General features: G+C 53.6%; 1 protein-coding gene across 1 annotated transcript; it reads left to right on the top strand.

Annotated features, from left to right (window-relative positions):
- The first annotated feature begins 786 nt into the window (after nucleotides 1–786).
- On the top strand, nucleotides 787–19,290 carry Ngfr (nerve growth factor receptor). The gene is made up of 6 exons (XM_036196041.1): nucleotides 787–975; nucleotides 7,314–7,455; nucleotides 10,475–10,834; nucleotides 14,543–14,795; nucleotides 16,381–16,541; nucleotides 17,136–19,290. The coding sequence occupies exons 1-6, from the start codon at nucleotides 901–903 to the stop codon at nucleotides 17,438–17,440; spliced, it is 1,296 nt and encodes a 431-aa protein (XP_036051934.1). The 5' UTR covers nucleotides 787–900; the 3' UTR covers nucleotides 17,441–19,290.
- Nucleotides 19,291–21,767: the final 2,477 nt, after the last annotated feature.

Raw genomic sequence — 21,767 nt, 5'->3', positions numbered from 1 at the left:
TCTGTATTAGGGACCATGGTAGGATAAGTAGGTTTATACAAATGCCTGAGGATGGTATGGGCAAATGTGAGTGTATGAGCACATGTACAGGTGAACTTGTGAGTGCATCTGTGTATTCCTGGGTTTTATGTGCACACCTGTGACTCCTTCAAGCTCATGGTTTTGAAAGACTATATATATATATATATTTCAATGATAGGATGTCTGGTTGGCATGTGTGTGTTGGGAGAATTCCTGTGTGTGTGTATGTGTATGGGGGGGGGCAGAGATCCCGAATTATGATACTGGGATGGATTCCACCTTGAATGTCCCGAAGAACACCTTGCTCCACAAGTGGGAACCAGTAGATGGGACGGGATGGAATAAGCTGTAGACCTAATTTAAAAAGGAGGGCAGCAGCATTCCCGGAATGAGGGGTAGGTAGGGAACTAGGAACAGAGAGGCCGAAGGAAGATGTTTTAGAGAGTGAGCTCTGAGGCAGGCCTCATCAGTAGGAGAGCAATGCCCCCCACAGCATCCCATATTAATGCTCCGCATAACCGGCAGCGCACTGAGTACGTGGGACAGACAGCCCGCAGAGAAGCTGCAGCGGGGCACACGGGCGCTGTCTCCCGCATGCCTCCCTTGGCTGCTCCGGACTCCCCACCCCGAAACGGCCCGGGCGGCCGGGCGGGCGCGGTTCCGGAGGGGTGGGGGGAGTTGGGCGGGCTGGGCGGGGAGGAGGCGGGGCTGCTGCACTGCCTTTACCCAGCTGCTCCCGCCCGCCGGCATCTAGAGCGAGTGGAGCCTCCGCCAGCTCCGGCGGGCAACCGGCGCTGGAGCGCAGCGCAGCTCTGCGCAGCCCATCCGCCCACCGAGCGGACTGAGCTAGAAGCGGAGCGCTGTGGCCGGAGGCGAGCGATGAGGGCAGGTGCTGCCTGCAGCGCCATGGACCGGTCACGCCTGCTGCTGCTGCTGCTGCTGCTGCTTCTAGGGGTAAGTGGTAGCGGGAGAGACGCCTGTTAACCTTTTGCAGGAGCCGAACCCCAAGGGGATCCGAGTGCCACCACCCAGGAAAGAGAACAGGACGTCTAGGTCCCAGATGCTAGGAACGGGTGGCGGAGGAGCTGCGATGCCATGGCCCACAGGGGCGCTTCTAAGCTTTTGGGACTTTCAGAGCGCAGAGGCGACCCAGTCCCAGGACAGAGATGCGGGTAGGACTGTGACACCGATGCTGGTCTTTGGTGCTGCTGCTGCTTCTGCTGCTGCAACAGCAGCAGCTGGTCTTTGGGAACTGCAGTGGGGACGGTGTAGGGTACTGGGAGGGGTTTCTCGGAAGGAGGTTTGGGAATTACGGGAGCCTGGGTTCTTTTGACGACAGCATGTAAATTCTGGGATCTCGAGAGGACTTTTCCCTTTAGCATCTTAGTCCTTGGGGAGTTGTAGGACAGAACCGAGGAGAGAAAGGAGGGGGGATGAGAGCGGCGCTAGAGATGTGAGGGGCTAGCGATGGAACAATGGGGGAGGCGGCTGGAGGGACTGGAAGCAGAGGGGACCGGGCATGGACAATGGGGACCGGCCAGACAATGAGGGGGGAGGGGCGTCGAAGGGAGCGATTCGGGAGTGGCAGAGAGGTTGAAGAGGGAGAAGTGGGCTTAAAGGAGGACAGAAAAGAAACTGCCACAAAAGAGGCAGAGAGATGGAAAGCGGTGCGTATCCTAAAGTGCTCGGGGCCCCGCCTGCCTACTCAAGGACAGTGGGATGAGGACAGCCCAGACACAGACGTTTCCCGCGTGGGTTCTAGCGCTCTTTCTCGAGGCCTCGCCCAGTCCAGGAATTGCATCTGGGCATCCCGGGCTGGGACGCGAGCGCCCACTTCACTGGGACAAATCCGTTCCCAGAGTGGATCCTTGGTAAGCCTTTTCACACGCTTTGAAGCAAAGCAATGGACCGGGAGAGACAGAGCCAGCACCCCGCTACCCTATCTGACGCCTGCCGGGTCTAGGGAAGCAGAGCGCTGGGACGCTCAAGGCGGTGACGGTTCCCGCAGAGCACAGCTCGGGGACTGCACAAACTCCAGGCGACCCGCAGGGGGCACTGCGGGGTGCGGCATTGCTGTTAGCAGCTGCGTGCGCGCCTGGGGCTGCGCACTGCGCCCCTTCTAAGTTAAGCAGCCCCAGGGCTCTGCGCCCTTCGAGCTCCTTCCGGTCCAGAACTTAATAGGGTCATCATCCCGCCCACACCTGGCTAGGCTGAGACGGTGACCGCTTGGATGCCTCGGATTCGGTCGTATTGTTGTTCAGAGACACCAACTCCAGCTAGGTCATCAGGTCTTGCTAAGAACCCGAGTACTCTGGGTATTTCTGATCAGATCTTAAGAAAGGTTGGCAATGAAAGTGGCATCCTCACTCTTCCCTCCACCGTTTTCCTCATCTGAGCACTGTGCCCCCAAAGCGCCATCTTACTAATAAGGGAGGCAGACACTTTTGAGTTTAAACAAGTTGGCTAAGATCTCACAAGCAAGTTGGGCCAGAGTCCTGTGGCTGGATGGACCCTTACCTCATTCCAGCTCTGTGCTCTCTCTACTCAAGGGTGCAGCTTGGAGGCGGGGGGGGGGGGGGGGGGGAAGGGGAGGCAACTTCACAGCAGGGATGGGGTGACACCATCTTAAGGGATAGGCGGAGGTGGAATCAGAGGATGGAGAACCTCTTCAAGCATCAGTTTCATCCTCAAAGCCCAAACCTGGTTCCTTGGAGCTGTCAGTACCTGAGGCGTCCTTCGGGGATTTGGGAGTGGCTGCAAGGGTGTTTGTTGACTAAAGTCTCTGGTTAGAGAAGCCTTGGGCGCTGTGTGGTTCCCTTCCTGGAGAGATGAGGGCGTGGCCTCTGGACCTGAACAGGAGGATATCCCTGAGTTCAGAAAAGGCGCTCAAGGAGGTCTCAGCAAGGTGGACCTGGAACAGAACCTTCGGACCTGAGCGCCCGGGGCTCCACTTCCCACCTCTGCCCCAGATTGTTCGGTATGAGCCAGTTCAGCGGTCCGAGCCTCTTCCTGCGCTGCTGAGAGAGTGCTGAAACCAGAGCGCATCCCGGCGAGTCTGCTGGCGGGCCGCGCCGGTAATGGAGGCACTTTGTCATTCAGACGTCTGTAACCGGAGCCTCCGGGCTGGCTAATGCTCCTAATAGGGCTGCAGCAGCGTAGGCAGCAAATGGGCAGCGTGAGCGTCGGGGCTGGAGGGGAGGGTGGATGGTGAGGCGGCTCCCGGAGGGAAAAGCCTCCACTCTACCTGGCCAGCCCAGGCTAGTTCCAGCACCTGGCTTCCTCCCTAGTGGATAAGTTGGAAGAGAGGACATGATAACGTTTGTGAAGTGCCTACTCTGGGACCTGCACTGTCCGAGGTACTTTTACGTTGTATACTCCTTAGGTGCCAGCAAGGTAAATTTAGTTATTCCCATTTTACAGGTGAGGAGGCTGATCCCCATGAAACGTAGGCAGGACACCAGGCTCCCCAGTTGGAAAACAGAGATGGCCTGTAGGAAGCTGGGAGTCAAGGCTCTGGATTTTCCTCATGCGCGGTTCTTTTTCAGCTTCCCTTTACTTAGAGATCTTGAAAGGGGGTGTGGTCCTGAACTGCCACTGGCTGGGTGGGTTAGACCATGCCCTGTGCCTCTGAACTGGGCCACTCCCCTGCTCCACGTGCGCAGAGCCCCAGCCCCTCCCCAAGTGGTGACAAGGCAGCTTCTTAAGGAATTAACAGCAGTCTCCCTCTTGTGACTCAGTGGCTGTCCAAAGGGTGGGGCGTGGGGCTGGAAGCCAGTGCCTATCCCTGGGTTTGAATCTATCTAGGGCTCTCCAGATTGTGGAAAAGCCTCTCCTACCCCATACGGCTGGGACCAGGTTTTTGTTTTCTGAGGAGCCTTTTCTGAAGCTGTTGTGAATGGTCAGGAATCATCCACAGAGTTGCAGAAACTGGTGTGTTTTCTGTTCCTACTGAGCACTGAGCAGCCCTGCAATGACAGAAATAGATGGCAAACGTTCTGAAAGATCGAGAAGTCACGCTATCAACTTGGAAATGAATAAATGCAATAGATATAACTATCAGGCAAATGGGTCTGTCACTTTGATACATTGCTCAATTTGGATGGGAGTTTTGGAGCAATTAGTCTGAATTCTAGTCACACTTCCCTGCTTGGCGGATGGCTCCCTTTCTGTTTTGACTTCCCTGGGGTCAGCCACTCATACTCCCTAAGACATGCTACTTCCTCAGTAACTACCATTGATTGAACTCTACTGTGTGCCAGACAGATCTGCATACATTTTTTCATTCAGTTCTCACAGCAACCCAGTGCAGGAGTCTTACTCAGCCCAGTGTTTTAGATAGGAAAACTGAGATTTAGGAAGAATAAGATGCTCAAAATCACAGACTATTTTGCAGCAAACCTAGGATTTTATGATAGAGGACATAAGCCAACTGTGGGTGATGATTATGTGGCCTCAACTTTAAGTACAAGCTCTGAAAGGAGGTGGGAGAGCAGGTTCTTGGCAGAGATGTTTGCCCAAAGCTACTATGTCTCCCACAAGGACCATACAGCCCCACCCCCAACTCACACTCTCCAACTCTCTGCTGACCTCGGTTTAGTGGGGCATGGTACATACCCCAGTTTCACTGGAATAGAGAAGAGTCATTTGTTTGTTTGTTTGTTTGGTTGGTTGGTTTGGTTTTTCAAGACAGGGTTTCTCTGTAAGAGCCTGGCTGTCCTGCAACTCACAGAGATCCCCCTGCCTCTGCCTCCCCAGTGCTGGGATTAAAGGCATAGACTACTACGCCCACCCAGCTAATGGGAGAGTTCTAAAAACCATTGACCCCATACTCAGCCATTCATTTAATACAGTAGTTTGAGGCAGATGCTGTCATGATTACCTACTGGTAGGAAACAGAGGCAGAGAGAAATTAAAAACCTGTCCGTCACTCTGGCCCTAACTGATGAGGGACTAAGATCAACCAGAGAAGTGGAATGGGCCATGATTATGCCCAAATGTTTGACTTGGGTGCTGTTCTTCTGTGTCAGCTCCTACTACACAGACAGACAGACAGACAGATAGACAGACAGACACACACACACACACACACACACACACACACACACACACACACTTTTTTCTCTCCTCCCCCCTCATCTCCATTTCCCTCTGTGTAGTCCTGGCTGGCCTTGAACTGGAGATCCTCTTTTCTTGGCACCCCCTTATGCAGGGATCACAGGCCTGTGTTCACCTGGCTCCCAGACAGCTTTTTTTTTTTTAAACCAAGTCCAGTGACATCATTTTAAAGACTCCATTAGACACATTATGATTCTAGGAGAGGGACTCTTCCAGTCACAGTGTGGGAGGAGCAAGAAGTGACAACTGATACCTTGACAGGAAGAGAAGGGGCAGGGAAACTATCAAAAAGCTGACAAAATGACAAGAAATGTGGTCATCTGGGACCAAGAGCATGAGACCCCTGCTGCATTGCAGCCCTGGGTGATCGCTGGTGCTAACAGCCAGTGCCCAGTGATGGAGGACTGCAGAGACAGAGGAGGGTGCAGCCCCGGGTCACGAGACAGACACCAGAAGACACCAGCACACTTTTTTTTGTCCCCGAGGACACAACGTTAGCCTTGCAGACTTCTAGGCAACTGAAGGCACATGGCAGCTTCCTGTTCTGAAGTCACACAGTTATGCACATTGGCTCCCTACTCTGAACCAGGTAGGGCAGGAGAGAGAAGGTCAATCTCACGTCCATAGCTCTCCCTCTCATCTGGGAGGGGCGGGGATGACAGGAACCACCTCCTAGAGGAAGTGATGTTTAAGTAGAGCCCTAAGTGATGAAAGGAAATGGGAACAGACCCTTCTGGAATCTCAGCTCCAGAGAGAAGCTCGCCTCGGGGCTCCTGGTCTGCAGATGTGGCCAGCCGGTGCTCCTACTGTTGGCACCTGGGAGGAGATGGTGGCAGCTTCCTGTGCTGCCTGGTTGTCCCTACTGGGCTCATGGAGACCATGTTGCGTCTAAGGTACCACCCAGTGTCCCCCAACTTCTATATTTCCTTTCCCATTAAATTCTTGTGAGATCACAGGGTTTTGTTTTGTTTTGTTTTGTTTTGTTTTGTTTTGTTTTGTTTTGTTTTGTTTTGCTGGTATCTTGGCAAAGATCTGTCCAGCATGGAAGCTGTAAAGGAATGCCCAAGCAACCTTGTAAAGCTCCCTGGTCTCATGACAAGAGCCCAAATTGCTCACCATCAAATGGTGTGTGTGTGTATGTGTGTGTGTGTGTGTGTGTGTGTGTGTGCAAGGTCTGGAGCCTGCAGAGAAGGCTTTGGAGTTTTATTAGACATTAAGATTGTTCTTTAAGGAACAGAAACAAAGCGAGCCTCTTGCAGGCCCTCTCTCTGGGGAATCTGGTGCTAAGTCGTTCCATCCATGAGCAAAGAAGCTTTAGTGGCAGGATTTGATTCCCCTTTCCCCGTTCCAGCTCTGTTCCCAGGGGCCACATGGAAGGGGAGGGGAGGCGATGGAGTCAGGCTAGCGACTGGAAGTCAACTCTGGTGGAACAGAGTTGCTGGATGGTGAGAACAGCTACTGATAACAGGCATCCCTGTCTCCCTGTCTTGGCGCCAGACTTGCCCATCAGCCTGTCCTTTGCTCTGGCACCAAGCTGTCACTATCTTTATCTACAGAGGTGAAAGCTCCAAAAGGAAAACCAAGGCAGGATAGAAACCTCCAGTACGGAGTCAAGATTTGAACTCAGGCCTCTGGCCTTCTGCTCTTGGACATAGACAACTCCCTTTTGATATTTAATATGAGGAAAAGGACCTGGAGAAGGGCCCTGTTCCCCTTAGTTAGGAAAAGGCCCCGCCGCTGGATAATCGCAGCCCTGCAGGTGTGAGGCTTAGCAAATGGAGTTTGGGACAGGTTTCAGCTCCACTGGCCCCCTTGGCCAGGAGCCCTGTGCAAGCTGCAACCTGTCCAGCCATTGTGGATGTCGGTCTCAGGCTGCCCTTCCCATGTGGTGTATCCTCAGGGCTCCCTGAGGGGGCTGTAACCCCAAGGTGAACTTTGCAGAAGGTTAGCCACTGAGGCTGTGACCTCACACCCCAGCAGCAGTCAAGGGCACACTATCCTCCCAGCCCCCCCCTCCTCCAGCCTTCCTTCCTGCCAGCTTTGATCCTCCTAATGCCTCCCGGGTGAGCTCATCCCAGCCCAGGTGGTTCCAATAGAAGGTATTAAGAGGGAGGTGTTTGATCCCCTGGAAGATGCCTTCTCCTGCCAGGCTGACCCTCTGATCTTCTTCCACCTAGGTGTCCCTTGAAGGTGCCAAGGGGCCATGTTCTACAGGCTTGTACACCCATAGTGGGGAATGCTGCAAAGCCTGCAACTTGGGCGAAGGTGTGGCCCAGCCTTGTGGAGCCAACCAGACCGTGTGTGAACCCTGCCTGGACAGTGAGTATAGGACGGCAAAGTGGGGAGGTGTAGCACGCACAGAACAGAACTTGTAAGTGTTCTGCCCCTGGCAGGTCCCCTGCCGCCCTCTGTATGGTCACCAGAAGTGAGCAGGATATGATATAAGAGGCAGAGAGATGCTGAGTAAATGGGGGAGTGTGTGGACAGAGGAGGGGGACCTGATGGGGGACTCCCAGAGGGGTCCCCCTTCCCAGCCCCCAAGCAGAGAGGCTGGTGGAAGAGTGTGGCCAGGCAAGGAGAAGGTGATGCTCAGGCCAGCTAAAAATACCTTCTGCACTGCAGGATCAATGGTTACAGCCTACCCTCTGTGGGTTTGGGGGGAAGGGAAGGAGAGTCAAACCTGGCTGCCTGGGAAACTGACCTTGGGGGATCCTGGGAGGGTGTGGCTGCCCCTCCTCCAGGCCACTCTTCTGTAGCTTTCTGGTGCCAGGAAGAACAGAGGCTGGAGCACAGGGATGTCCTTACTATGGGATGGCACCAAATGGGAACAGCAGAGGGGAGCTACCTGGCATTTCCTTCAGAAGGAAGGAGTCCCATCTTCCAGGAGTGGTAGAGAAGGGTGACAGCTCTGTTCTCATCCTCATGTGAGTTCTGTGTCCTGTGGGACCTGGAATCTGCTGCTAGGTACCTCATTGTTCTGCTGCTACCTCGGGGCCCCACGACCGAGCTGCTTCCCTGTCTGCTGCCAGTGGCATCCTGCATCTGCCTGGCACTCAGTCCCCACTTGGAGGGCTGCTAGTAACACAATACAGAGCCGGGGACTCTGAGACTACCTGTTAGCCTAGTCTTACCTCTGTATGCTCCCTCCTGAGTCTGTCCCATCTGTAGACAACCCCAACTCCTTAGTGTTCTCAAACACAAGTATTTCTATCCCTGTGCTTGTGGCTTCTGTAACCCCGTCCCAGCAGTAGGACACCTGGGTGGGATGGGAAGGCTCTGCGCCCAACCCCCCCAAGGTGGTACCTGACCTGCCTTGGCTTCGTGGAGTCTATCCCAAGGCAAAGTCGACATCATTGCTTGGATGTAGATGTTTTAGGCTATGCTCTGTCTCCATCCTTTGCATCCTTTCTCAGCAGCTGGTGGGTTCGGAGCTCAGGGGAGGCCCATGTCAGGAATTAGGGAAGAGGAAGGGCCACAGGGCAGCTCAGAGGGGGCTGCAGCAGTCCCCCACCTCATTCCCTTCCTCTTTCCTCCCCCTTGGGTTCCCCTGCCACACTCTCCTCCAGCTGTGTTAACAAGCTGCTTTTACAAGCCTACTTTATGGGCTGGAGACCCCAGCGGACTTTCCCTCCACCCTCAAAAAAACGTTTCCACTAGGAAGCCTATTAAGCTCCTGCCTTCATGCTCTGCCAAAAAAGACCACAGTTTTCACACCATCCAAAACCTAATCCCAGGAGCCTTCCGGCTAATTTCTGCATTTTTCCTCTTTCCACCCAGTGTGACTGGCCTCCACCCCACCCCCGCATAAGCACCCTCTCATTTGGAGAGGTCAGATGTCCTGCTAGACAGGTGCTTTCTGCCATCTGTATCTCAACCACCATCCTCACCACTGCTCATCCATAGAGCCCGTCACTTACTCTTCATCAGAACCCTATGGGTGGGGATATTACTTACTTAGTTTTGAGACACTGCTTACTGTATAGCCCAGGCTAACTTAAAAAAATCACCATGTAGAGCAGACTGGCCTTGAGTTCACGATCCTCCTGTGCACCGCCATAACTGGCTATTATTTTCTTTTTCACGGAGAAAGGAAAATTCTCCAAAAGGTTAAGTCACAGACCTAATAAGTGATGGAAGTGAATTTTGAAGCCAGATCTGCCTCATCCTTAGGAAAAGAAAACCAGGTACCTCTGGAGGAACTGACTAGAAATACAAGTGTTTCTCAGTCTTCCGGCCCCTTCTGTTCTCTCTCTCCTGTCTCCACTCTTCTCCATCCTTTGCCTCACCACCACACCCACCCTTGCCAGGATACGACCCCTGATGCCTTTAGATGGTGTCAACATGGGACCCCACTGCAGGTCCCATTCTCCACCCCTATACTCTCTACCTTCACCTCTGCATGCCAAGCCCTCCCTCCTGCCCTGGTCCTCAGCTTCCCCAATGCCCTGAGCAAAGACAGCTCCTTCTGTCTTCATGATGGCACAGAGTTCTCTCCCTGGGATGGAAGGGACTGAGAGCTGGGTCCACCCCTTCCCTGATCGTATCTCAGGAGGCAAGGAACACCACACACACACACACACACACACACACACAGAGAGAGAGAGAGAGAGAGAGAGAGAGAGAGAGAGAGAGAGAGAGAAATCCTGCTCTGAGTTTCCAGAGTTCACATGCCCTACTTCAGAGTGAGTCAGTCCAGAGTGAGTTTGGGAACTGCTCCTTTATACTGCCAGGGAACTGTACATGCAAGTCCCTGATGCTTTCTAGCTTCTATCTTTCTTGCTGTCCCTGAACCGACTTGTTCAGAGCACTGGCCCTGGTCTTAAGAGCCATGCTGTTAGCAGTTAGTATGGTAAGGTGTTATTGGTCAAAATTCTGCTGTCACTCTTAGTCCCTCCCATTTTGACCCCACCCCACGGGAAGAAGGCCAGAAGGACAGCTCAGGCACAGAGGCTTGTGGGTGCACAGCTCCCCTGTGGCCTGTGTGAGAGGCTGGATGGGAATCACATTATTCTTTAATCATGCTGGGAACTAGGTACCGGGCTGGGAACTCTAAGGCTTGCCCAGGAATCTACCTGAACAGCTGGGACCTCAGGAGGCCTCAGGGCCAGCTCTTCTGGAGAGTGGGGATCCTGGTCTCCTTCCCAGTAGGCTGCCACACCAGGTTTCACAGGCTGAGGGCGAGGCTCGGACTGCAGAAAAGGGAGTGGAGGGCAATAAGAAAGTGAAGCTGAGATAGGATAATAGCTCCAGCTGGGGCTGGGGAAAGAGGGACTCCAAACACCTTCCAAGTGACTAAGTTCTGAGGCTGAAGCTTCCCTATCCGTGCCTTTGTCCTCAGGTGTGACGTTCTCTGATGTGGTGAGCGCCACCGAGCCGTGCAAGCCGTGTACGGAGTGCCTGGGCCTGCAGAGCATGTCCGCTCCCTGCGTCGAGGCAGATGATGCAGTGTGCCGATGTGCCTATGGCTACTACCAGGACGAGGAGACTGGCCGCTGCGAAGCGTGCAGCGTGTGCGAGGTGGGCTCAGGACTCGTGTTCTCCTGCCAGGACAAACAGAACACAGTGTGCGAAGAGTGCCCAGAGGGCACATACTCAGACGAAGCCAACCATGTGGACCCGTGCCTGCCCTGCACGGTGTGCGAGGACACAGAGCGCCAGCTACGCGAGTGCACGCCCTGGGCCGACGCTGAGTGCGAAGGTGAGCGTGGTTCCCAGCAGGGCGGTGTGGGGGTGGGTGCAGGGCTGGATTGGCGAGGAAGGGCGCCCTCTAGGGGCCTTCATCCAGCAAGCAAGCACCTTCTTTGAGCCTTAGTTCCCCCTTGATGAATGCTGAGAGGTGGTGAGTCCAGATTCAACCTCACCGCAAAATCCTTTCCACTAAGTCCTTTGTACTGACGTTGGGAAAGTTGGATGTTCACTAGAAGAAGGCTTCCTAACTCCTCTCCCAGAGATTACATGGACAACAAACGGTACCTGGAAGGAGTATAGATGCCAGAGTCTGAAGCAGGTCTCCTCCCAGTGTGAGGCAGGTTTTTCTGAACTGGACTGGGGCTGGGGACCTCCAGGAGTAAGGGCCCTGCAGCTATGAGGCCAGATGCAGGTGACGACGACAATAGCAATCCCAAATCAGATCAGCTCTGAGTGGCGTCAGGGAGGTTACTCTCGGCTCTGGGCCTGGTTTGGATGGCCATAGGGTTGTTGGGGTAGATGGCCCATTCCTCACATGGTGTCTGGGGATGAGGTGGAAACATTGTGGGACAAGTTTAGTGAGATGGAGTTGGCTGCTGTAAATGGCCAGGTAATGAGAGAAGGTAGTTTTGTGGAACAAAAGAGGCGTGGTAAATATCGGCGGGGGGTGGGGGGGTGGGGGGGTGGGGGGGGGGGGATAAGGTGGAGTATGCTTGGAGGGCTCTGTCTCCTGGGGGCTGTAGGAGCTGGGTGGGCCTGCCTTAGCCAGATAGCTCCCCTGAAGTATTGAGATAGGGGGATCCTGGGAGAGGAGAAGGCACCTGGGAGCCAGGGCACAGCCACCATGGTCACTGGTTGGTAGTGTTCATCTGAGAGGGGACTGGGAAGGAAGTGGGCGGTGCTTTTCCATTCTGTCCATCAGCCGGTGGCCACGCCCATGGACCTGTTTTTCTATAAACTCTAACCTCAGGTTGTGCTCACAACGAGCAGGCAAGAATACTGTCTTTAGGGTGTTCCTAGTTTTTTTCTGGAGAGGCATGGCCTTTAGCACTGGACCAGTGAGGGAGCCCCACAACCCAGCCCCTAGTTCCTGGAGGGAGAAGACCTCAGCTTTGGAGATTACCATCTCTGATGGAGGTGGCGCGGTTTCTGCCTTCCGTCAGCTTCTAGATGAGTAGAAGATACAGGTCCCCTGTCCTTGCCAGGGGCATGGGGGGGGGGCAGGTCCTGACAATAAGCCAGAGCCTCCCCCATACCCAGACTTAAGCTCAAGTAACAGATGGAGAAGGCTGGTAAGCCGCACTGAGGACCTGAATATGTTTGCAGTGTTCTTTATTGAGTAGGTGGACAGGGTTGCTGTGGGGCGTAAGCCCCGGGTGGCTCTAGCAGAGATTTCCATGGGCCTCAGAAACTAGGCTGAGCCAACAGCCAGGCAGCAGTGGAGTGGGCAGCACAGTTCTGTGGACGGGTCTGAATCAGCCAGTGGGGTACCTGGGAGGAGCTATGGATGCCAGAGTCTGAAGCAGGCCTCCTTCCCGTATGAGGCAGGGGTGTGATTAGAGTAAAGGAAGGGTCTAGGTGGAAAAGGAGAAGACCTCACTGTTTAGGGAGTCATTTCCTCCCAGATGCCACCCCACTTTCCCAGACATCTTGGCAGAAGGCACCTTGGAGGAATGATTACCCCTATATTCTTCTTTCTGTTCCAACCTCCGAAGGGTTAAATGTTAGCCCGGAGGCCAAGCATCCCTTTCAGGAAATGGAATTTGATTCTTGAGTTGGCAGCCCCACTCTAGTCCAATGTAGCATACTTTCCTGCATATACATTTCAGGTGTCAACATGGTGACTCACCCAGCCTTGGGGCAGATGCCCAGCCCCCTTACCACATTGATGTTTCAGAGGGGTCACCTGCTCCCTCTTCCTCCTGATAGCTCCCATTCCGGAAATGGCTGTCAGGACCTGCCAAGGGCTTAGCGGGTCGGAATGCTAGGGGACAGGGCCACATCTGGATCTCGTCTCCACCCCCATCAGCGAGGCTGGAGAGGGTGAGGGAAGGTGTCCTGGACACTCGACACTGTTTTCAGCCCTTCTCCGAGGCTCCTTCATTTCTATACCGCTCACCCACCCACGTCAGCTTCAGGGTCAGGGCTGTCAATCTGAACTGAGTCATGTCTGCAGCCCTGGGGCTCAGGCTGTACCCCCAACTGGCCCTGTTACCCTAGCACATCACAAGAAGGCTCGAGGGTCCAATACCCAGACAGGACTGTCTCTTCCACTTCCCATCCCTCCCCTCCCAGCCCTGTCCAGTACTGGGATGGGGGAAGGGTGGGACTGGGCAGCAGATGGCAACCTTCTCCCTACTGCCAGCCAGATGGATTCCAGACTCACATCTGGGGGCCTTACCCCTCAGAAGGTGCTGAAAATGGGGCCTTTGAAGCATTTCTGTCTCGAGCCGGGGAGGCCCAGAGGACTAGTGGGCAGCTTCAACTCCAGCTTGGGTGGGCACAATGTAGCCTGGGTGGGACAGAGCTGGGTAGGAAGGTATGTCCTCCCCTTAACCCCACTAGCATGCCCTGTCTGCTTTCCCTCCCTGCCCTAAGCGTGGGAAGTGAGAATGGATGGGACAGGCTGCTTTGCCCAGACAAGTATCCCCCAGGCCATCATCCAGAGCCCACAACCCCTAGCACTGCCTCTGGCTGGGTGGCAGAATGGAAAATCCCACCCACTAGTGCCAGGAGGGGCTGGAGCCTCTGCCAGGAAGGCTGGCAGTGCCTGAACGGCATGAGCAGGCCTAGATGGGTGGCCAAGCCCAGAATTGCTCCTTCTGAGGCAGTAGGCGGTGCCTACTTTGTGGATCCTTCCTCTACCAGCTGTCTGTTTCCTGTCAACAAGGGTGCCAACTGTCTGACCCAGTCTTCTCTAGGTGCCAGGGCCAGGCTGTTTGGGGGTCAGGCAGCACATGAAACATGCTGACCACTGGACAAGGACTGGCTGGGAGGAAGCAAGCCAGCTATACCCTCCACCTCTGGTGCCAGCCTGGAGCATCTGAGACAGGAAAGAGGGCTGAGTGCCACCTGCGTCTCTGATCAGGGCATCTCTGATCAGGTACCTAAGTGCCACATCCTTCCAGAGGGCCCTGGTCACCAGGCCAGCGAAATTACATCCCTCCAAGCAATTGAAGCGTTGCTCCAGCTTGAAACATCTCTACAGCTCAGGCTTCCTGGTGTGTTTGCCTCGTGCCTGGCTGCTGGACAGAGACTAGAATTCTGGTTCCACAGCCCAAGCCAAAAAGTTTCTTAGATGGTGGTGCATGCCTTTAATCCCAGCACTTGGGAGGCAGAGGCGGGCTGATTTCTGTGAGTTCGAGGCCAGCCTGGGCTACCAACTGAGTTCCAGGAAAGGCACAAAGCTACACAGAGAAACCCTGTCTTGAAAAACAAAATAAAACAAAAAATTTCTTAGAGACTGTTTCTTTTCAGAGAGCCCATTCTCTGGATGGGGAAAGCAAGGTTCCATACTGACATGTTTCTGGTCATACAGCCCTTGCTCTTCTCCACTAACATGACTCATGTGCACAGTCCCAGCCCCCAATCCCATGCATAAACAGCCTGGCCCTGTGTGCCTGGGTCCGGGGATTGGAGGCTCATGAAGAAGTACTGGAGTGTCAGAGATAAAGGGAAGGCCTGGGTAGGTCCTAACTCCTATGGTCCTGTTCCCCAGAGATCCCTGGTCGATGGATCACAAGGTCTACACCAGCAGAGGGCTCCGACAGCATGGCCCCCAGTACCCAGGAGCCTGAGGCACCTCCAGATCAAGATCTTGTAGCCAGCACAGTGGCAGATATGGTGACCACTGTGATGGGCAGCTCCCAGCCTGTAGTGACCCGAGGCACCACGGACAACCTCATTCCTGTCTACTGTTCCATCTTGGCTGCGGTGGTTGCCGGTCTTGTGGCCTATATTGCTTTCAAGAGGTAAGAGGGGACACAGTGAGGATGGAGGAGACATTTGAAAACACACATACTCTTTTAATTCAACCCTTAACTCAGCCTCACTCACCATTTCATGCCTGACTCTTGGGTGTGGCAGGTTGGGGGTGGGGAGTAACATTAGAGAGCTCCCTTTCCTGTCCCAGCTCCAGCTCCTCCCCACTCCCAGGCTGCTCCCCCATTCCTTACCTCCTACCACCTCTGGCTGCTTGCATCCTTACCCCCAACCCCACTCACACTCACCCCACAGTTTCCTGGGCATGCATGTGTCTTCTCTTCCTAAATCACCCTGGCTTTCATGTCACCCTCAAATTCCCATGTCACCCTTGGGCTCCTGTGGTACCCACATCAAGGAATTCAAGACATAGAAAAACTCCCAGAAGGCATTTTCAACTTTAAATGGTTGGCTCATTCCCTTTTGTATTTTGTTTTTAAATCATCAAAGTAATACATGCTTTTTAAAAGCAAATGCAAACAAGACCAAATTTGTTTTGTGGTGCGGGGGATGGAGCCCAGATCTTTAAACGTGCCAAGCAAGCTTACTACCAGTGAGCTATCACCCCAGTCCCAAGACCAATATCTTCCAAAGCAAGAAGTAAAAGCCTCACTTTATCTCCTCAAATCCTACCCATCTTGTGAGATATCTCTTCAGGATAACATTTTCCCAGATGTTTATACTGTATTTTTTAAAAATATAAACACTCATACATGAATTTTTATAATTGTATGTAGACATGGAGAGTTTCCCTAATGACTCAGTGGAAACACACGTTCACCTACAATGCACTTTCACTTCCTAATACCCCTCGGAGAGCTTTCCTCAGAGCTCAGGTCGTCTGATCGTTTACAGCCTCTCCTTCAACATGCCTGGACCGTCATGTACTTAGCCAGTCCTCTCCTGATGGACATTTGGTTTATTTTCAGCTTTTTTGTTGTTATTGCTTATAATTGCCAAGGAAATCCGTGTGTGTGTGTGTGTGTGTGTGTGTGTGTGTGTGTGTGTGTGTGTGGTGTGTGTGCGTGTTTGCTGTTCACATGTGGGATTATTTTAGAAGGGTAGATTGGGAAAAGTGGAATTTCTAGGAAGTCATTTATTTATGTACTGTTTGTTCTGAGAACATTTACTGAATGTTGACCAAGTTCTTCTGTGCTTATAGAGCTTTGTGTGTGTGTGTGTGTGTGTGTGTGTGTGTGTGTGTGTGTGTGTGTGTGTAAAGCAGTGGTTCTCAACCTGTGGGTTGTGACCCCTTGGGGTTGACCAACCCTTTCAAAGGGGTCACCTAAGACCATCCGCATATCAGATATTTACAATGATGATTCATAACAATAGCAAAATCATAGTTATGAAGTAGCAACAGAAATAATGTCATGGTCGTGGGGGTCACCACAACATGAAAAACTGTATTAAAGGGTCACAACCTTAGGAAGGTCGAGAACCACTGACGTAAAGAAGTAAGTTCCTTAAATACTTTGGAAGGCACCTGCCATGGCCCTGGCCTGGACCATTGGCGCAGCTATGTTGGCTGATACAACCCCTCACCCCAAGACCTGGCCTGTCCCCGGGTTCCAGGTGGAACAGCTGTAAACAGAACAAACAAGGAGCCAACAGCCGGCCAGTGAACCAGACGCCCCCTCCCGAGGGAGAAAAACTCCACAGTGACAGTGGCATCTCTGTGGACAGCCAGAGCCTCCACGATCAGCAGACCCACACACAGACTGCCTCAGGCCAGGGTGAGTGCGAAGGCAAAGGACTGGGGGGGGGGTGTAGCTCTGGTTAGCCTACAGAAGGGACTAACTGGGTAACTGGGTAGGAGAGGCTGGGTGGGGTGGGGGACTTGGGAAGGGGAATGTTTTCCCCTGGGATGACTTGGGGGAATGGAGGCTTTTACAAGTTGGAGCATCTAGACTCATCAGGCTAATTGTCCCCCCCAGGGGTTAATTACTGCCCAAAGTAGCTGCAATTAGCCTCCTGTGCTGGACTTCTAGGAAACAAGTGGTTAAGTGTGTACCCTAATTAGCAGCCCCTCGCCGGGCTCTAGGACACTTGCTGCACTTGTCTGGAGCTCAAGAGCCCTGTCCCTTCCTCTGCCTTGATGATTGCTGGGGGGGGGGGGGGGATGCTAGTGGAAAAGATGATGCCAGAGCTGAGCATGAGGAAGAGACAGTGAGTCAGCAAGGCCCAGGTCCCTCCCACCCAGGCCCTGTCTAGGACCTCATCTTGGCCGTCCCTCTGCTTCTAACTCGCCGCCTTGGCCCAACCCTCTATGTGCACTGGAGGAAAGAGGGTCCAGGGTTAGGGACTGATGGTGCTCTTGTCCTCTGCAGCCCTCAAGGGTGATGGCAACCTCTATAGCAGCCTGCCCCTGACCAAGCGCGAGGAGGTGGAGAAACTGCTCAAAGGTTCGCCAGGGGACACCTGGCGACATCTGGCAGGCGAGCTGGGCTACCAGCCTGAGCATATAGACTCCTTCACCCACGAGACCTGCCCAGTCCGAGCCCTGATGGCCAGCTGGGGTGCCCAGGACAGCGCGACGCTCGATGCCCTTTTAGCCGCCCTGCGCCGCATCCAGAGAGCTGACATCGTGGAGAGCCTGTGCAGCAGCGAGTCCACCGCTACGTCCCCAGTGTGAGCTCACAGACCAGGAGCCCCTGTCCTGCCCCACATTCCAACCACGGATGCTCTAGCCAGCCCCCACAGAGATGTCCCCTTTCCCCTGGGGTGGCCCGACAGTCAGAGCGGAGCTCCTCTGTGCAGGGCCTCCGAGCCCTGCTCCCCCAACCATAGCCCTGTTGCTGTCCCTGAGGGAGCCCGTGCTTCTGACCGCACTTCCTCTCCGGTGAGAGACAGGACCACCTCAAGCCTGTCCTGCCCCATTACCGTCTCAGGCCTTTTCTCCCTTTCCTGCCCCTTAGCTGGGTCAGATCTGGGGGTTTGACACCAGAGATGGTAACCAGGGGCACCCCAGAGACTCAGGCAACACTGAAGAACCAGAGTCATGGACTCCACACTGTGAACTGGAGAACAGGGGGCGCTGTGGTAGACTGGACCTTCCTTAGCCCTTCCCTCCTCCACTCTGGCCAAAGATAAAGAAGATTGCAGGCTCCTCTGAGCTGAAAGCAGGTTTGAAAGCCAGTCCACGCTCCCCTCTTACACACAGGCTAGAGAGGCAGGGACTGGCTCAGCCCACCCAGCAACAGAGAGAGTAAATGGAGGCTGACATCCTCCTCTCTGAATGAGGGCACCAGCTATGCTTGATAGCAGGGATGGAGCGATTTTCAGAGCCATGTCTGGAAGCCAAGTCTGTCCCACCCTCTACCGCTTCCAGGCCCCTACCCAACCAAGCCTTGTGCAGATGAACGTTTGCCCAAGGCCTGGTCCATTGGCCCATCCTAATGGAGTCAGGCTAGGTTTGGGGAGTAGGGTGTTGCCTTCCTCTGTCTCTGTCAGGCTTACCCACATGGCATTTGCAGAGTGGTGCATCAGTGTCTTCATTCTTGGCATAGGCCTGGAGCCAACATTGGCCCCTAGAATCAGCCCTAGAGGTCAGGGACCAAGGACTTCCAGCCCACCATCCCAACACCACACACACACACACACACACACACACACACAGACACAATGAGATACCTTGCTTTTTCCATGCTCTTTTTGGGCTGAGACTAGATCCTGTTGGGGGTCACTGCCAGAAAAGCATCAGAGGGAACTGAGCTGAGCTTCTTGGGGGCCGCCTTCCTCGCCCCCGGGTTTAGCAGGCCAAGGACTGTGTCTGAGCTGGCGTCTGTCTTCCAAGGGCCTGTGCGTGGAGGAATGTTCTCACTCCTCCCGTCCTCGAAGCCCTGAGTTTGGCTGCACCCAGACAGCTACAGCAACAAAAAGGCTGGTGGGAGAGCACATCAAGAAAAAAAACCAAAAAACCAGATGCTGGCCCGTGGCCTGGGGCAGGTTTCTCCGAAGTTTCAAGGCCTCTGCAAAGGACTGATTTCCTGAGCACCGCCAGGAAGGGGCATGAGGTCTCAGTGGTCTTTTCACCCCCTCCCCGGCCTGTTCTGTTTTGCTTGCTGTTGGAATGAGTGGGCTCCCCCTCTATTTAGCATGAAGGAGCCCCAGGCAGGGTATGCACAGACTGACCACTACCCCTCCCCACCCAGGGTCCTCCAAACCCTGAAAAGAGACTAACAGCATTGTCCACGGGTGGCGTTTTTTATGGACCTCAATCCAGGCACTTGGGGAGTGGGATATTCTTTGTGTATTTATTTTCTTCCCCAGAAGTTGGGGAGCAGTGGGGAGCTTAGCATGTGTTTGGTTCTGGGGTCTCTCCAGCCTGACTTTGGGTCAAGACTGGACCTTGGACCCTCCAGCTGGCAGCTTCCAGCTCCAGACCCCCTTCACTCCCTGTCACCTCCCCCTTGCATCCTGTATAAGCATTTCTTGGGCCTTCCCGAAACCTACACATAAAACATAAATGATGGACATTAAAGAGCAAAAAAAAAGGAAAGAAAAATGGTGCCAGGAGATTTTTTTTTTCTGGAAACACCCATGTTTTGTTAGTTGGGATTGAATGTGTAGATCAGGCCCCTCCCCCCAAACTCCCAGCCTGTATAATTTCCAATGTTCTAAGTTCCTGTCCATTTTTCTATGAGTTTTGACAAGAATCCAACAACTTCATGTGTGCAGTCATGGGTTGGGTGGGAGAAAAGAGTGGGGGCCCTTTGCTCCCAGATCTCAGAGAGGGAAAGTAAAAAACAAAAAAAAACCCAACAAAACAAAACAAAAAAACCACCATGCAGGAAGCTGGCCAGCTGTGAACTTGACCAGATGTCAGAAGTGAAACTGACCACAGGGGAGCCAGAGGCTTGCTAGGAGGGCCAGGTCATGACCCCACAGCTCCCAGCCACCCACATGGCCTGTAAGACACACAAGCATACTCATACACAAGATCACACAGAACCTCTGTCCAGATGGCCCAGCAGGAGACTGGCTGGCCTGGCTAGGAGTCAGGCAAGCCCCTCCCTGGAGACTCTGTGGACAGATCCTAGCCAGGGCTCTTGCCTGCCTAGCCTGGGAGCCTTTAGGACTGCTGGCTCCAGGCTGTGCCCCTTCTGAGGCTGGTGAGGTAGGTGGTCAGAACTGCCCATCCCTTACTGGTCCATTGTACGAGTCCTCTAGTTGGAGTGGCTCAGGGCCACCCTGGAAGGCAGGAGAAGGATTTGCTCTTGTAGGAAGAACAGCAAGCACACACCTTCCAGATTTCCAGGCCAGGGAGCAGGGCCAGCCGGGGCCCAGCCAAGAGTCAGACATCAGGGAGACAGGAGCATCCTTGTCTCTCACCCCCACTGACGGGATAGACAAGGAGGACAACATGGCAGTGGAGAGGAGAGACACAGAGAGAGGAGAGAGATGATCTTGGCACTAGCAAAGCCTTGCAGTAATGAGGAAGACAGACCCTGTGTGATGGAGAATAAGGGCTCAGGCTGGGGGCCATCTTCCTAGTATGGACGACTATCCATAGTAGGAATGGATTCCCATAATAATGAGAGATATATCTGCTCCCTTAAGGGACTCTCCATTCTGATCAAAGAAATACCGTCTTCACCCTAAAGGTGGAAAAATCCAGATTCTGTCTTGTGGGAATAAGGAGGGGACACAAGTCCCCTCGTCAGTGACTGCTTTCTTCAGAGAGCTGTATCAGGCAGCCCTGGCTGTACAGAAAGTGTAACTGGGGACCTCGTCCAGCCAGCCCCAGAGAGGTCAGGGAAGGGACATGGAAGCTGGCCCTTAAGGGTGCATGAGGTAGCGGGCCTGGGAGGAGAAAGAACAGAGCCCAGCCTGGAGACACAGGGAGCCTCAAGCCCAGAAAAGGGAGGGGGGAAAAGCAAGGGTGGGTAGGAGGGAGGGCCAGACAGGGGCCAGGGCTCCTGTGGAGTCTGTTGAAGGGTCTGGACTGTATTCTTAGGGCTCTGGATTGCAAACCCTCCCCATCCCTTCCAACATTGAGGGGGAAGGCTTGGTGTAACCTCTGCCCTTGGTATAACCTCTCCACCCTCCTGTCTCCACCTCAAGGGTTAAATCTCTACAATCAGCTTCCTTATGTTTACTGACCTCCCATGGGGCTGTGTGAACACCACCTCCCAAGTCCCCCAGACTCCCTGATTTGATCCAACAGTTGACCTTACCCTCTGTGTGCCTCCCAAACAGCCTCGGAATTCTAAAAAGTTTATCATTTCTTTTAGCCATGGGGCCTCTGTGTGTACTGTCCCATCTAGAATATTCTTTACCAAGTTATCTCAGTCCAAAGAATCTTTAGGGAAGGCCAACTGGTTCCCTGGGTCCAAATTAGTTTTTCTGTCTCTCTGTCTCTGTCTGTCTGTCTGTCTGCCTATCTGTCTGCCTCTCTCTCTCTCTCTCTCTCTCTCTCTCTCTCTCTCTCACACACACACACACACACACACACACACACACACACACACACATGGTGTGTGTGTGTGTGTGTGTGTGTGTGTGTGTGTGTGTGTGGTTTGTTTGTTTGTTTAATCTGCTTTGTTTTTGACAGGGTTTTCTATAACCCAGACTAATCTGAACCTCTATATATAACCAAGACTAGCCTTCAACTCCTGATCCTCCTGCATCCTGCCTCCACCCCCTAAGACTGGGATTACAGGCGTGTGCCATCACACTTAGCTCCAAATCAAGTTCCTTGGTTCCAGCTTCAGAAACCCCATGGTCCCTCCTCTTCTTTACACTGCTTAAAAGACCTCTTGGTAATCAGGCATCTGTCTGAGTGATTATCCGATTACTATAAATCCCAGGAAACCAGAGACAGGCTCTGGTCTTGCTCACTGTCCATGCTTAGCACCTTGCCCGGTATAGAGCTGACACACTGTTTGATTGCACTGAGCACGTGATGAGCTCCTGCCATCCACTGCCCACAGAACACAAGCAGACTTGCCAGCTTTGTA

The sequence above is a fragment of the Onychomys torridus genome, chromosome 8 (genome assembly GCF_903995425.1).
Source record: "Onychomys torridus chromosome 8, mOncTor1.1, whole genome shotgun sequence".
NCBI lineage: Eukaryota > Metazoa > Chordata > Mammalia > Rodentia > Cricetidae > Onychomys > Onychomys torridus.
Note: the sequence above shows the minus strand (reverse complement) of the source record. Positions and strands in the feature narration are given on the sequence as shown.

Bases quoted from the DNA above. Each gene is read 5' to 3' on its own strand.
- Ngfr (XM_036196041.1), top strand. From the start codon at position 901: ATGAGGGCAGGTGCTGCCTGCAGCGCCATGGACCGGTCACGCCTGCTG. The intron at 7,456-10,474 runs GTGAGTATAGGA...CTTTGTCCTCAG, and splicing joins GTGTGAACCCTGCCTGGACA to GTGTGACGTTCTCTGATGTG. The intron at 16,542-17,135 runs GTGAGTGCGAAG...TGTCCTCTGCAG, and splicing joins ACAGACTGCCTCAGGCCAGG to CCCTCAAGGGTGATGGCAAC.